The sequence below is a fragment of the Phocoena phocoena genome, chromosome 1 (genome assembly GCF_963924675.1).
Source record: "Phocoena phocoena chromosome 1, mPhoPho1.1, whole genome shotgun sequence".
In the NCBI taxonomy this organism is placed as follows: domain Eukaryota; kingdom Metazoa; phylum Chordata; class Mammalia; order Artiodactyla; family Phocoenidae; genus Phocoena; species Phocoena phocoena.
The window spans coordinates 164004054-164018585 of NC_089219.1; the positions used below are offsets into that span (position 1 = coordinate 164004054).

General features: G+C 41.6%; 1 protein-coding gene across 1 annotated transcript; it reads right to left on the reverse strand.

Annotated features, from left to right (window-relative positions):
* Positions 1 to 5005: 5005 nt before the first annotated feature.
* On the reverse strand, positions 5006 to 13150 carry H3-3A (H3.3 histone A). Its single transcript, XM_065898193.1, has 4 exons — positions 13053 to 13150; positions 11367 to 11513; positions 9984 to 10137; positions 5006 to 5667 (listed from the first exon to the last, which is right to left on the reverse strand). Exons 2-4 carry the CDS (start codon positions 11492 to 11494, stop codon positions 5539 to 5541), a joined length of 411 nt encoding a protein of 136 aa, XP_065754265.1. The 5' UTR covers positions 11495 to 11513; positions 13053 to 13150; the 3' UTR covers positions 5006 to 5538.
* Between the last annotated feature and the right edge of the window lie 1382 nt (positions 13151 to 14532).

Consider the following 14532-nt stretch of genomic DNA (forward strand, 5'->3'; position numbering starts at 1 on the left):
GCCTGTGTTATTGAAGGGCACGAGCTTGAACTCTGTGGGTCCAAGGCTACACGGATTTTTTTCACTAAATACATCTTACAGTACCACACGATCAGTGGTGGTTGATTCCCTGGATGTGGAACCACGGCCGTGGAGGGACCAACTATGGGACTTGAGCATCCAAGATTTTGTTATCTGCAGTGGGTCCTGGATCCAATCCCAGGGGATTCGGGGGAACAACTGTATTTTACTTCTTTATCCTTTAAGGATTATCCTTGTCTATTTCCCTCACTAGAATGTAGCTCCATGAGGACAGAGAACGTTAACTTTGTTTTGTTCACTTCAGTATTCCTTCAACAGTGCCTGGCACGTGGAAGGTGCTCCATAAATACTGAATGAACAAGGCATCGGGTGGACCTGAACTACCCCCCGCACTGCTGGTCTTGCGGGGTCTTATTTCCCTGACCAAGGATCAAACCAAGGCCACGGCAGTGAAAGCCCGTGGACAGCCAGGAAAGTCCCAGAGCTGGAACTCAGCTATGAAGCTACACTGCAAATAATCATTTCCTTTAAAAAAATACATTTTCTCGTTGACTAGAACTTTCCAAAGAATGTTTAGTGATAATGGTGAAAAAAGTACTCATAATGACTTTAAGAGAATGCCTCTTAACCTATGGTTTCACCACTAGTTATGTACTTACTGATTCAACTGACTTTGTCGTGATAAGGGTGTTACCTAAATCCTATTTCACTTAGACACCTATGCTTAATGGCATAAGAATGATAACTATTCAGCAGGGTTTTAATAGAAAATGCGTACTACTTAGAAAGTTAGGAAGTTGGAGGCATTTTTCTCTACAACTTTGCAAGAAACAATATGTATGCTGACTTGATTTACCAGAATTTAAAATTCTAGCCCAGCATTTATTGAATATTATGTGAACCCCTGTTGTGTAGCACATTCTAGTAGGGGTAGAGTCAGGAAAAATGCAATGTAATTTCAGATTTTGATAAATAGGGAAATAAAGCCAAGGGATGTGACAAAGGGCATGTGGGCAGAGGGTTTGGCTACAGCTTAATAAGCAAGTGGTGGAAGGAGAAGATTGACAGGGCCAGGTCACGCAGGGCCTGCCTCATGAGCCAGTTCAGATGTTACTCTGTGAGCAATGGGAAGTCACTAGATACTTTTAAGTGCGGAAATGATCTGAAATGACTTATGTTTTAGAAACATTCTCTGGGGGCTGTGTGAAGAGGCCGGAGGGAATGAGTGGATGAATGCAGACTGATTTAAGTTATGGCAATAGTCCATAACTTAGCTGCTGATAGCAGCTCGGACTAGGATGGTAGAAGGAGTAAGTAAGTGCAAAGTTTTGGATGCACTTTTGGAGAAAGTCAACAGGATTTAATGGAGGTGAGGAAGAGGGAGGAATCAAGGAGGTAGCTCAAGACTGAGCAGGTGGTGAGCAGCATGTTTTCAAATGAAGAGTTTTCTTGTAATTTCTATAATCTGTCCCTCTCATTCCCAATTTTGTCTCCTCTGGCCCCCATTTGTTTCTACTGTCAAGACTTTCCTTAACTTCTAGTGCCCCCGACAAACTAACTGCTCTTATTTGTATGTCTCACACTTAGAGCATGGGAATTAGAGAGCAAGGCCTTGGATTTAGTCTACCGGGAAACAAATTCCGTCCCCTCTATTTACGTTGTGATCTTGGGCAAGTTTCCCCTGTAAAATAGGGTATATAATAGTACCCACCTTACAGAGTTGTTGAGAATTTAAATTGGAGCAGCTTTATACCTTTACATACTCAGCATCTAGCAGATCCTCGATATATTCAAATGTGCAAAGTTGATTTCCTCTCAGATTCTAGGCTGTCAAGATAAGAAGGGCAAGAGCTTGGACATTGTTCAAGCACTAACCCACCTGACGGTATTTAGCCAAGAGAAGATTTCCTCCCCCCGTTTGCCTAAGAGAATGACATTTCCAAATTCCTTCCTAGAAGTTCTTCCAGCATTCCCTGATTTCCCTAAAACCTTATCTAAAGTTTTTTGTCTTACCACATGAGTTCATAGGGTTTTTCATCTGTAAATTTGTCTTAGACTTTAGGAATATTTTCTGGAAACTTTTACGTATTAATCAGCTATTTTCATAAGATACTTCATATTCAAAAGCTGGTTACCACCTTGTTACAGATGTTAAAAACTGAACTTAATGACGAGTGGTGAGTTTAGCTATGGTCCCCACATATCACTTTGGGCCCAACTCTAATTCACTATAGATTTTTCCTAAGTAAATTCTCATGTAGCCAACTCCAAAGCGGAGCAGGTAAGAGGATTTTCAGCCCAGGAGGTTAATAAGCATCAATGGGAGTGGCAGATCACACTCATATCTAAGTCAAAGAATAACCCTGACCTCAAGATTATGAATATTGTTTAGACCCTAGTCAAATAAGAATAATCCTCCCAAATTTCATTGCCTCTTTAGTTAAGTAGGAAAGAGTTACCTACCTTATAGGAACAAGAGAATACATGTCAAGTAGTAACAGACCATGGTATACTGAGACAAGCTCAGTACATTCATCAGACATCTGTGTACCTGCTTTGAGTGCCAAGTTCATCTATTTTGTATCAAACATACTTCAATTGGCTCTTAGTAGCTTATACTGCAGTGAACATATGCTCCTGCCAATACTCCAAGTAATACTAGTGCCTGCCTGTAGAAGCCTATACAAACGACCACACTAAAACTAGGATACCATGTCAACAAATTAGAAACAGGCTCTCAAAAAATCTTATATTTCTCAGTGACTTTACAATGACCTAAAATCTAAAAATGAAGTTACTGCTAAAAAGGAGCTTAACACCGATGTTTATGTTTATAAGCCCAATGTTACATCTTATTGACATGAATCTGTTCTTAGCCCATTGATTAATACATCTCAGTTCACTTCCAGAGCAGCTTCACTCATATGCTACAACTAATGTCAGAGTTCCCTGTGCTATACTGTAGGTTCTTATTAGTTATCGATTTTATACAGAGTATCAATAGCGTATATATGTCAATCCCAATCTCCCAGTTCATCCCACGCCCCTCCCCCCTTGGTATCCATACATTTGTTCTCTACATCTGTGTCTCTATTTCTGCTTTGTAAATAAGATCGTCTATACCAATTTTTTCAGATTCCACATGTATGCGTTAGTATACAATATTTGTTTTTCTCTTTCTGACTTACTTCACTTTGTATGACAGCCTCTAGGTCCATCCACATCTCTACAAATCACCCAATTTCGTTCCTTTTTATGGCTAATATTCCACTGAATATATTTGCCACATCTGCTTTATCCATTCCTCTGTTAGTGGACATTTAGGTTGTTTCCATGTCCTGGCTGTTGTAAACGGTGCTGCAAGGAACACTGGGGGAGCATGTGTCTGTTTTTGTTTTGAATTTTTTTTTAATTAATAAATTTTCAGCTGCATTGGGTCTTTGTTGCTGCGCATGGGCTTTTCTCTAGTTGCAGCAAGCAGGGACTACTCTTTGTTGCGGTGCGCGGGCTTCTCATTGCAGCGGCTTCTCTTGTGGAGCACGGGCCCTAGGCACACAGGCTTCAGTAGTTGTAGCACACAGGCACTAGAGCGCAGGCTTAGTAGTTGTGGCGCACAGGCTTCACTGCTCCGCGGCATGTGGGATCTTCCCCAACCAGGGCTCGAACCAATGTCCCAGTCAGGTGGATTCTTAGCCACTGCGCCACCAGGGAAGCCCCCTTGTTTTGAACTTTATTTTTTACACAGCAAGTTCTTGTTAGTTTTCTGGTTTATACCTATTAGTGTATATATGTCAATCCCAATCTCCCATCCATCACACCACCACCCCCTCCCCGCCTGCTTTCCCCCCTTGGTGTCCATACTTGTTCTCTATATCTGTGTCTCTATTTCTACCTTGCAAACCAGTTCATCTGTACCATTTTTCTAGATTCCACATATCTGTGTTAATATATGGTTTTCCTCTTTCTGACTTACTCTGTATGACAGTCTTTAGGTCCATCCATGTCTCTACAAATGACCCAATTTTGTTCCTTTTTGTGGCTGAGTAATATTCTGTTGTGCATATGTACATCTTCTTTATCCATTTGTCTGTCCATGGGCATTTAGGTTGTTTCCATGACCCAGCTATTGTAAACAGTGCTGCAATGAACATCGTGGTACATGACTCTTTTTGAATTACGGTTTTCTCAGGGTATGTGTCCAGTAGTGGGATTGCTGGGCCATATGGTAATTCTTTTAGTTTTTTTAAGGCACCTCCACAGTGTTCTCCATAGTGGCTGTATCAATTTACATTCCCACCAACAGTGCAAGAGGGTTCCCTTTTCTCCACACCCTCTCCAGCACTTATTGTTTGTAGACAATTTTTTAATGATGGCCATTCTGACTGGTGTGATACCTCATTGTAGTTTTGATTTGTATTTCTCTAATAAGAAATGTTGTAAGTCTTAAAAGGTTCACCATCCTCATTTCACATTAATCACCCCAATGCTAAATAAAACACAGTGCTAAGAATGAACTATAGGTGCTTGATTAATAACTTCAGGGTTAATATACAATATCTTAAAATAGCCAGCTCTCTGATGCACCAATTTTTGAACTGAAGACTGTTACATTTGCAGTTAAATTACCATTATTCAAAGTTTAATAACAGAGATTATGTTTATAAATGTACTTTCACTACTTATACAGATTTAACTATTTTCATGTGATTCTGCTGGCCAGCTAGGTTTGGGAATTGCTGGTTAAAAGTACACATATCCATAGTCAAACTCTGGTTTTGGAAAACAGAAATACCATCTTTAAATTTTTAAAAATTTGAGGAAAGCCAGTAGCTCCAGTTTCCTTCCCATACAAAGCTTATACTTTCCTCCTCAACAGTTTCAGATAAAAAGTGACAAAATACCTGATACTAAAATTCTTCTGAATATGGAAATTTCAAGTAAGTTAATTGTACAGATAAGGTTGATAGTAAAGACCAAAAGCAGGTATAGTTTAATGTATTTTAATAGCAAACTTACAGGAACAGCACAGAAGACAGACAACATTAAAAACATGTACTTGCATATAGGACAACTCAGTTAGAAAAGTATAGTGAATGGATGGAATCTACTGTATGATAAAAATGCTACAAACACCATTTAGTTGCAGTCAATAAGAAATTTACTTGTTTTAAAAAAATCCAAATGCTGGCATTGTCCAGAAAAATTTAACAGGTTTATTTATAATTGTTATAAAGTTGAACTGCTGAAACTTGTTCACTGAAACATTTTGACTTGCATTAATGCTTTATGTCCCCGCATTTATATTAAAAATTCACACACAAATGAAAATGGAAAAACTGCCAATACCTCATTTCTGTCCCCCATTTTTCCACCTGCAATCATATACTTAGGTACCTTTTGACCCCACGGGGAAAAAAAAAAAAAAATCTAACGTTCAGAACTACCAATAACAGGAAGAGATTTTTTTTTTTTTTTTTTTTTTTTAAAGAATGAAATGTTTCCCATCATGGTGGATTCTTAAGCACGTTCTCCACGTATGCGGCGTGCTAGCTGGATGTCTTTTGGCATAATCGTTACACGTTTGGCATGGATAGCACACAGGTTGGTGTCTTCAAAAAGGCCAACCAGATAGGCCTCACTTGCCTCCTACAACAGGAATAAAGAAAAAAATATTAACAATAGTTAAGTTACATCTGTATCAGTTAAAAAGATGAGGTTTTTGAGGCCTTTAAAAACCTACTTCAGAAGATGTTGACTATTTTACCAAATGCTTACATTTTAAAATCTGTGCGACGAGGCTGAAAGGCAGCTTATGAAAGTGAAAACTCAAGTCTTTATCAAATAATACAAGTCAAATAATTTCACTACTAAAAAAGTTTAATTTTTTTAATGTTATATGTGATTTTTAGTAAACTGAAATGTGTCTTGAGTAAAGCAAAAAATCCAACTTAAATTCTAACATTCATTCTCATCCTAAGATAAATGGAATCATGTATCTAATCCAAAGTAATATACTCTCCTACCCTGCTGTGTCCTTTTTCTGAATCTTACTCACACTTCATTATATCTGTTTGACCACTGGTTTCCATCATATGGTCCTCATCTACCTTTCCTTTAAAACCTCAGTTTTACCACTAGAGTGCTACTGGGTCCCAGAACACACCAGATTTGTGTCTTACTTACATACATTGACCTACTTTGCTGAGATATGCCCCCATGCCCCCCACTAACTGCACCTTCCTCTATGCACCCCTATCTGTAATGGCATTTTTGCTACCTCCCAGCATTAACACTGATCCCTCTGGTTTTTCTTAAGACTTTTCTGAAGGCATCTTCTTATCCCTACTTTCACTCAAAAACTGGTAGCTACATGAATCATTCACCAACACTTGGCATGTGAAGAGGAAAAAACGGGAGCTTCTACTTATAATTAACTCTTAAATTGTGAGTACATCTTACAGCTGTCTGAAAAGCTGAAGAATCCTTTAGTCTAGGTTAAAACATCTGCTTACTCATTTTGAAATGAACCTACTGTTTTACCAGTCATCAGTCCAACTGTTTCAGCGGATTAGGAACACACTAAATGAAAGACGATATTTGGCTTCTCTATAAGCAAGTTATTTCTCTGTTTGAGATATATTTAGGGGAAAAAAAACCAGATTTTTGTAATTGCTATTTTTGTCCTAATTAAAAAAATTATTTCCATTTTGGAAACTCTAGGTAATAAAACTAAAAGGGAAATACACAGAATACTTGAGCAATTCAAGCCCCACAATACTACGTAACGCACAAGATACAGAGATGGGAAGAACCAGTTTTGCTTTTTACAAACATTTTGACTTTGCCAATAAAACTTGAGATTCTGCTTTTAAAAGAACACAGCAACAATTAATTCAAATGGTTTACGTTATTCTATCTTATGAAAAAAATTATTTCCTACATTTATATTTTCATTCTTTTTAGCCTAATCTCTCTCTTCTATAAAAATCTCTTTTACCTGAAGTTTACTATCCCTACATGTCTTTCTGCAGCATTTGTTATCAAGAGCTAAGTCTTATTTACCTACCCTTTATAGACTACCTAAGATTATTCCATGAAGGAGAAAGCAAACACTCCTCCTGCCCCTGGTTCCCAGGTGCAGGTAACTTTGAACTCCTAATTCCTTGGCAATCATAATGGCCTTGTATACTAGCCATCTTTTAATGCCCTTAAATTACTTAACAGAGATCTCTAACCCTAAATGAAATTTGCATCTTTTCCTTTTTTCTTCTTGGCCAGGATATGTGGCTGCGGGACAGTTCCCTGACCAAGGATTGAATGCGGCTCCTCAGCTGTGAAAGCGTGGAATCCTAACCGCTGGACCACAAGGGAATTCCCGAAATTTGCATCTTTTCTATGCAATTAGTTCCGTGTATCTTACCTATTCCAAAGAATATATTAAAAGCAAAAGTCCTTAATGTTCGGGGATTAATTCTTGGGATACTCTAGAAATAGGTAAAAAATTTAGGAAACACAGCATACTGTAGCCTACCTACTCTTACGGGTCTGCAACACACATCAGATACTAGGACTGAAGTTCCTCAAGAAAGAAACTAGTTTCTTTTTTGTTTCACCCAGCGTATCTCAGGATTATGCAAATCTAGAAGGCTTCTGCAAAACAACAGCACTATGAGCTGCTATATGGACAAGCCAACAGGTCCTGCAATTCTGAGACCATTTAAGAGTGGAATAATGATCTACTGGCTCCCCTAGTACTACTCAAATGTGGCATGTAGCAGCTGGGCCTCTCAACTGCCATCTTACAACCTGGCTATAGGTTTTATAGAGTTGTGTCTGGTCAGCTCTGGGAGAAGAGTCAATACTCATAGGCAATTTAACCATGACTCATATTTCTAATTCTAGTGCTAGTGTCCCAAAGTCTCCTAAACATTAAGGCTATGATAGGAATTAAAGACTGACACATTAACTTATAGCCCAGTGAACGTAATTTTGATAACAGCAAAAGAAAAAGTATCTTATAACTGGAAGAAAATGTTAATTTACAACATTTTGAGTATATTCAATATCTGACTCTTCCACCACTTCAAACCACCAATGTCCATTTTTAACATGATACCTCAGTTCAAACTCTCAGATATTAGGGGCAAAGGCTAAATTTCAAGTTAGCTAATTCTTGATTATCTATGGCAAACCTAGACTAAATTCTCTCCCCTCCTCATTTAGTTGTATTAGAAAAGTTGTAAACTGTGTAATTCTAAAGGCAAAAATAGTGACTTTTGGAATTCTATTTCAACTGCTCTCTTCTATTGCCCTATTTCCATTAGCAAATTCTCCATCTCTGTATCTTTAAGAGAACTGATGTATAAAAACAGCAACACAAAACAAAATAAACTTCTAACAAAGATTACTCTTCCAATAAAGAGCTACCTAATGCAGAGTACTACAGGCAGAATTGAACATTTTGCTCAAAACCAATACAACCACATTTACTGACAAATATAAAACACACACCTTAATAACAGCAATGTGGAAGTTTAGACATGAATTTTAAAAAACAATAGTCTTTTACTCAGACTGTTTAGTAATCAATTTACAAAGCTCTATCATTGACACTTAAGCTCAACAATGTTGGACTTTCAAGTATAGTGTGTTCTTTAAGCAGAGCCCTGCTAACTCTAACTACAAAACAAAATTGGCAGCTTTAGATCAATGCTTGAGAATATCAATAATATTTCTATATTTAAAATTAGTGGGGAAAATGTGATTAGCAATTACAGTAATAAAACAAAATGGGATCTAAAGATAGTCAATGATTAAAACAGAAGATAAGGGTTTTAAATAACAGCACTGGAAGATTTTAGTAGTTTGAAATTTCAGTAATTTCAATTCATTGAGAATTTAATGGATGCCTACTCCTGGAATTTACCAATCAAATGAAGTTCAGACTAACCATAGAAACAGCTCAACCAATTACACTTCAGGGTTGAATCCACCTATCAAATCTCCCTCACACATAAAGGAAAAGCTTGGCAACAGCAGCCTTGAAAAATCCTCCAATGGAGTGTATGTAGATTCTGGACCCTCCCCCAAAAGAGATTCCGATTCAGGTCTGTGGAGGTGCCTAGCAATCTGCAATTTTAATCACCTCTAACCCCACGCTCTGAAGGAGGTGGCAGTCTTACCATACTTTGAGTTACAATGAATGCCAAACTCGTTAACATTATAGGTTACTTAAGTCATTGATGTTAATTATACCCACATACCTAATCAAATATCTTACTTGTGGGCATTTCAAGTTTTAATCTTGGCACAAACCACCAGTATTTCAAATAGACAACCACAGCTAAAACAGTACTTCTCAAAGTTCTGACACACTGGAGCTAAGAATAAATTCACTATGTTTCCCATTTAAGTGGAAATCCATACATAATCCCCTTTAGCAAACTACAAGTCTTCCAATTTCTCTTTACAAGCCTAGTATCTTTTTCTCCTTATCGTCAACCTAATCCTAACTACCACTCATGCTTCTTTTACCTCAATGCATAGTTCTTTTATGCTGCCTGTTCCCATCCCAGATATTATGTTCTCTCCACTTGCAACTGCCTCTTCAGGCCCAGGAAGCCATTTATTCTAACATTCCTTTTATATCAGTCACTGTTTGAAACTAATTACCAATTACCTTTAGCCCCATGACTTCTTGATGTCCTGCAGCAACTGTAAGCCAAACCAGAAGGTTCTTTTTCCCTTTAAACACTGCAACGTCTAAAATTTTAAAATCTTATGTCTGCTTGTATGACCTTGAGCAACTTAACCTTTCTGACATCTTAACAGTGAAATAGATAAGACCTACCTCATCCGCTTGTGATGATTAAATTTAACAAGCATATGCAAAGATTTAGAATTGTTCTTGGTACAAAGCAGGAACGGCCAACTCCTAGAGCCCTTCCCACCTGCCATTTTACCTGCAAAGCACCAATAGCTGCACTCTGGAAGCGCAGATCTGTTTTGAAGTCCTGAGCAATTTCCCGCACCAGACGCTGGAAGGGAAGTTTGCGAATCAGAAGTTCAGTGGACTTCTGATAACGTCTAATTTCACGGAGTGCCACAGTACCAGGCCTTTAAAAACAAAACACAATAAAGACACGGTTACCAAATACATAAAAAACATAAAAGAGTGGTCATCAGCTTTAAAAAGACGCAGTCACTTTTCAAAAAATAAATCACCCAACTATTCTTCAGCTTCTGTATCAAATTTCACTTCTTAATTTATGACCCGAATATTCAAGTCTGTTAAGAGTAACACAACAATCCTTTAAAGCAAAAAGCATGATATTAAAGTAGATTCCTGGCAGGGGGGTTTAATCAAAGTCCCCTTTATTTTCTTCCTCTTTAACATATATATCACTAACTTGTTATAATTACAACTTGGGAAAGTACTAGGCCACAAATAAAGAGGTCAAAATTGTTCAGACTCTTCTCAATTTGGCAGCACTCTCCTTCTTCCCACTGGCACCCCCAATTCTTCTAAAAGACCTACCAGCACAACCCAATGAGTTTCCTTTAAAAAATACACTTATGGCATTTAAGTGTGATTTCCCAGAATACCTTTGAACACTGCACATCCCTCATGAATGATTAAATGTGAATACTCTTTTATGGTGTATCTTCTATATGGAAGTTTTCTTTCTTTCTTTCTTTCTTTTTAAAACTAATTTTAAGCAAGAAATTTACCTCAATTCTGACTTATTTCTTCCACTTTTATTTTAGGCTAACTGTAAAATCATTTGCGGAAGGCACCTAAATACAGACAACTTCTGCCCTCTAATGGCAGATGCCCTTAACAACACTGATCAGGTTAGTTCAAAACTGTGCTAACAGAAGGAAATAAACCAATTCAAGTAAATGAAGGACTTACCTAAAACAAAATGACCCCCAATCTTGATTAAATTACTTTACCAAGAGAAAGAGTATCCTCAAAAATGTATTTAAAAACACTTTACTATTTAAAAAATATACATTACACCTAACAGCTAAATAAAATGTTACCCTATCCCATTAACGTTATTAGTGATACAACCTCTCCTCTGGGCTATGGGCAGGATCATGGCTTCAAAATTAAACATGTTCCCAATAAAACCTAACACTAAATTATATATATATATATATATATATATATATATATATATATATATATATATTTTAAAGTATTAGTAAATATTCAAAAGGAAAAATTATTAGTTTCTCTAAAGCAAAAAGTATAATTATACATCTTTTTATTAAATTATATAGATACTGCTTCGGGAGATAGGCTTTGTCCCATTTTTTCCCTCCTCTTGTTTTAATACCTGTAACGATGAGGTTTCTTCACCCCTCCAGTAGAGGGCGCACTCTTGCGAGCGGCTTTCGTAGCCAGTTGCTTCCTCGGTGCTTTACCACCGGTCGATTTGCGGGCAGTCTGCTTTGTACGAGCCATGGTATAAAGACCTCCTTACCTACCAGCATCAAAACACAAAAATCACCATATGCAACTAACAAACATACAAGTTTTCCTGCCATTACCACCGCCCCCCCCCAAAAAAAAATCTGGAAATTATGATCAGTATAAAAAAAGAATGTCTGTAATGTTACATAATTTTAAAGTGTGCAGATTACGTCTACCACCCAAATATGACTTCCTGAAACAAACTGTAGTACTAGAAAATTGTTAGCGTTAACACCAACCATCTCTCAAAAATGCCAAATCTGAGCGATAAACGGCAAAACAAAAAGACCCCTGACAGCCTTCACTTCAGTTTCTTTAATTAAAGTAGAAATTAGAAATGTCTGTAAATATTCGATCCACTAACAAGTCAAAAGAACGAAGCCACAAACCACGGAAAGGTCGAGTCAAATTACAGCAAAAAAGGTTTTGGTCACCCCCCCCCGCCGACCCCCCCTTACGTCTGGCAGTTGATAGACTGCTGTAAATATCTGAAAACATTCCTGCTTCTGCATCTCTACAGTTCTGTTGACAAAAAGGCGTCTCAAAAAACAAGAGAGGAACAACAGCTACCACCAGCGTGCATTCTACAAAGCACCGTCCTGGCGTCCAGTCCTCAGAAGCTTCGCAGTGAAATTAAAAAAAAAAAGTGCCCCGCACCCAGGCTTTAATTAACGCACGGGACCGGCCGACCAGTCCACCCCAAGCACCACATAAACTTTTGGTTTCGCCTCCTCCGGCCCCTCGGCACAGGGTCCCCCAGCCTGCCCGCCTCGCTCCCAGCGTCTCGCGCAGGCACAAACTCGGCTCCCAGACCAGAACAAAATGGAAACAATCGCAAAACGTATCCGATTCCCTACCAAAGAGACAAAACACCAAATCGCTCGAAAATAGCCCGATCCCCTGCCACGTGCCGCCCTCCAAAATGCAAAAGTTTTTTTTGTGCATTTCAAATGCATCAAGTTTCCGCTTCTCTAAAAAAGGAGAAAAAAATGTTTCTCTTTAAAAAATTTTCCTCCTTTTTCAAATGGGGAAGAGAGAAACGGGGGAAAAAATATGGTCGGTGACCAGAGAAGAGAGACAAGATGGTGAAGCTTAGCAACAACTGTGGGGAGGCAGCAAAAAGCGAGTTACCCCAGGGTGGGAAGCAGCGGCGATTTCCACCCTTTTCCCGCTCGAAAACTGGGGTCCGGGGTCCGGGGGCGGTAGTTAAGAGGCCCGCGCGGGTCGTGGTGAAGGTCTGGGGTTCCGGGAAGGGGCGGCGGGCGGGATTTCACCGAAGAAAGAGGAGCCAGGGGCGCGGGGAGGGAGAGCAGGCTCGGCGACGCGGCGGTTGCTGCTGTTGGGCTGAGGCGGCGAGAGACTGGGGAGCCGCCGGAGCCGCCGTCGCCTGAGGGGTGAGGGAAACTCGCTCCTCACCTCCATTTCTGGGCCAAAAAGTTTGTGGGCCAAGCCGGAGGGACCGTGGGTCCCCTCACCGCACCGCCGGGGCCCGGCCCGGGGTTGACGGCAAGCGGGGCTCGGTTCCGGGTAAGCGGGCAGACGGGGAAACTTACCCCCCTTCTCCTTCGGCTGGAGCTCAGCGAGCTAGAGGCGGCGCTGGCGTCGGAGAGCGACAGCGGCGCGGCGGCGGCAGCGAACACAATTGAAAGATGGCTGACACCGAGGCTATCCCCCAACACGCGCCGCCCCGCCCCCGCGCCGCGCGCCAACCAATCACACACAATGGAGGGAAGGCTCGGCCCCGCCCCCGCCCCTCGCTCGCGCCCCGCCTCCGCCCCTCCCCCCACGCGCCCGTTCGCTGGCGCGCGCTCGCCCCTCCCCCGCGCGCCGCCCGCTCCCTCCTCCCGGCCGCCTCGCGCAGTGTGTGTACAAACACAAAAGACACGCCGAAGGGCCGCCGGCTCCGGCCGAGAAGGCCGTCCGCCCGCCCCCGTTTTAACTCCGACTCTCCGGCCCCGCACTCCCACCCTGCTCCGTGCGCACACGTCTTGGCACTCGGGAAGCCCGGGTTTGGGGCGCCGAGGGGGAAGTGAGGGGGGAGGAGCGGGCGGGAGGAGGCGCGGTCGGTGAACACCCGGCCTGCGGGCGTCTCAGGCCGCGGCGGGGAGGGCGAGGGAGGGGGCGCCCAGCTCCGGCGCGGGCCCAGGCGCGCGTCCCCGAGGCGCCCCGGGCGGCGTGGGGGCGGGGAGGAGGGCACCGCCGGTCGGGTCGGTGCACCCCAGTTGAAAACAGTACCCAACCGGAAGCTTGCAAATAGCAGCCTAGCGTCCCACGTCCACTTTCGGATGGGGCTGCTCTAGCCGCTGGCAGGGCTGCTGGACTGCAGTCTTCACGGTCTCTCTCCGGGCCAGGTGCGGCCGGCCCGCCCGTAGACAACTTTAGTCGCTCAACACACCGGCCCGGGCCGTGGCGGGCCCCGCGGTGCGGGCTGTAGGCAGTCCGCAAGGGCTCTGCCACCTAGGACGCCCGGCCCCGCTCAGGTGGCATCTCCAGGGCCGAGGGGCCGGGGCTCGCCTTCTTCCTGGGCCGGGATGCCTGATGCAAGATGGCTGTATTTTGTAAGCCTCTAAAACAATGTGTGGAATACACAGCTAACTGCACCAGAGCCTCACTACCAGTCCTGACAGCTTGTCCTACTAGCAAGTTCGGCCTTTTAACCTTTTCAGTATTCGGTAGAATTGCGAAATACTGGATAGTCAAGTGTTGTCAGCAGCTTCTGCATAGTTTAGATGCGGCGGAAAACGGCAGAAATAAGGAAAACGTGGTTTGGGGATTATCACATTTATCCATTTTCCAATTCTCAGTAGCATAGGAAACAGACTTCAGGTTCAAGTCATCCACGTTGTCAGCTCATTGGCCTTAGACTATCTGTACCGTCCCTAGATGGTTTTGACAGCACTCGCAACCATGTGTGAGGGTTTTCAATAGAAGTGTCATGAAGACATCCCATAGGATAGTGAAGGAGATAAATTTCATAGATGGAGGGCATAACTACTACTGGTAGTCTGAAGATCTTATAAAGCATCTTA

Bases quoted from the DNA above. Each gene is read 5' to 3' on its own strand.
- H3-3A (XM_065898193.1), bottom strand. From the start codon at position 11,494: ATGGCTCGTACAAAGCAGACTGCCCGCAAATCGACCGGTGGTAAAGCA. The intron at 10,138-11,366 runs GTATTAAAACAA...TTGTTTTTAAAG, and splicing joins AAGAAACCTCATCGTTACAG to GCCTGGTACTGTGGCACTCC. The intron at 5,668-9,983 runs GTAAAATGGCAG...TTCCTGTTGTAG, and splicing joins CAGCTATTGGTGCTTTGCAG to GAGGCAAGTGAGGCCTATCT.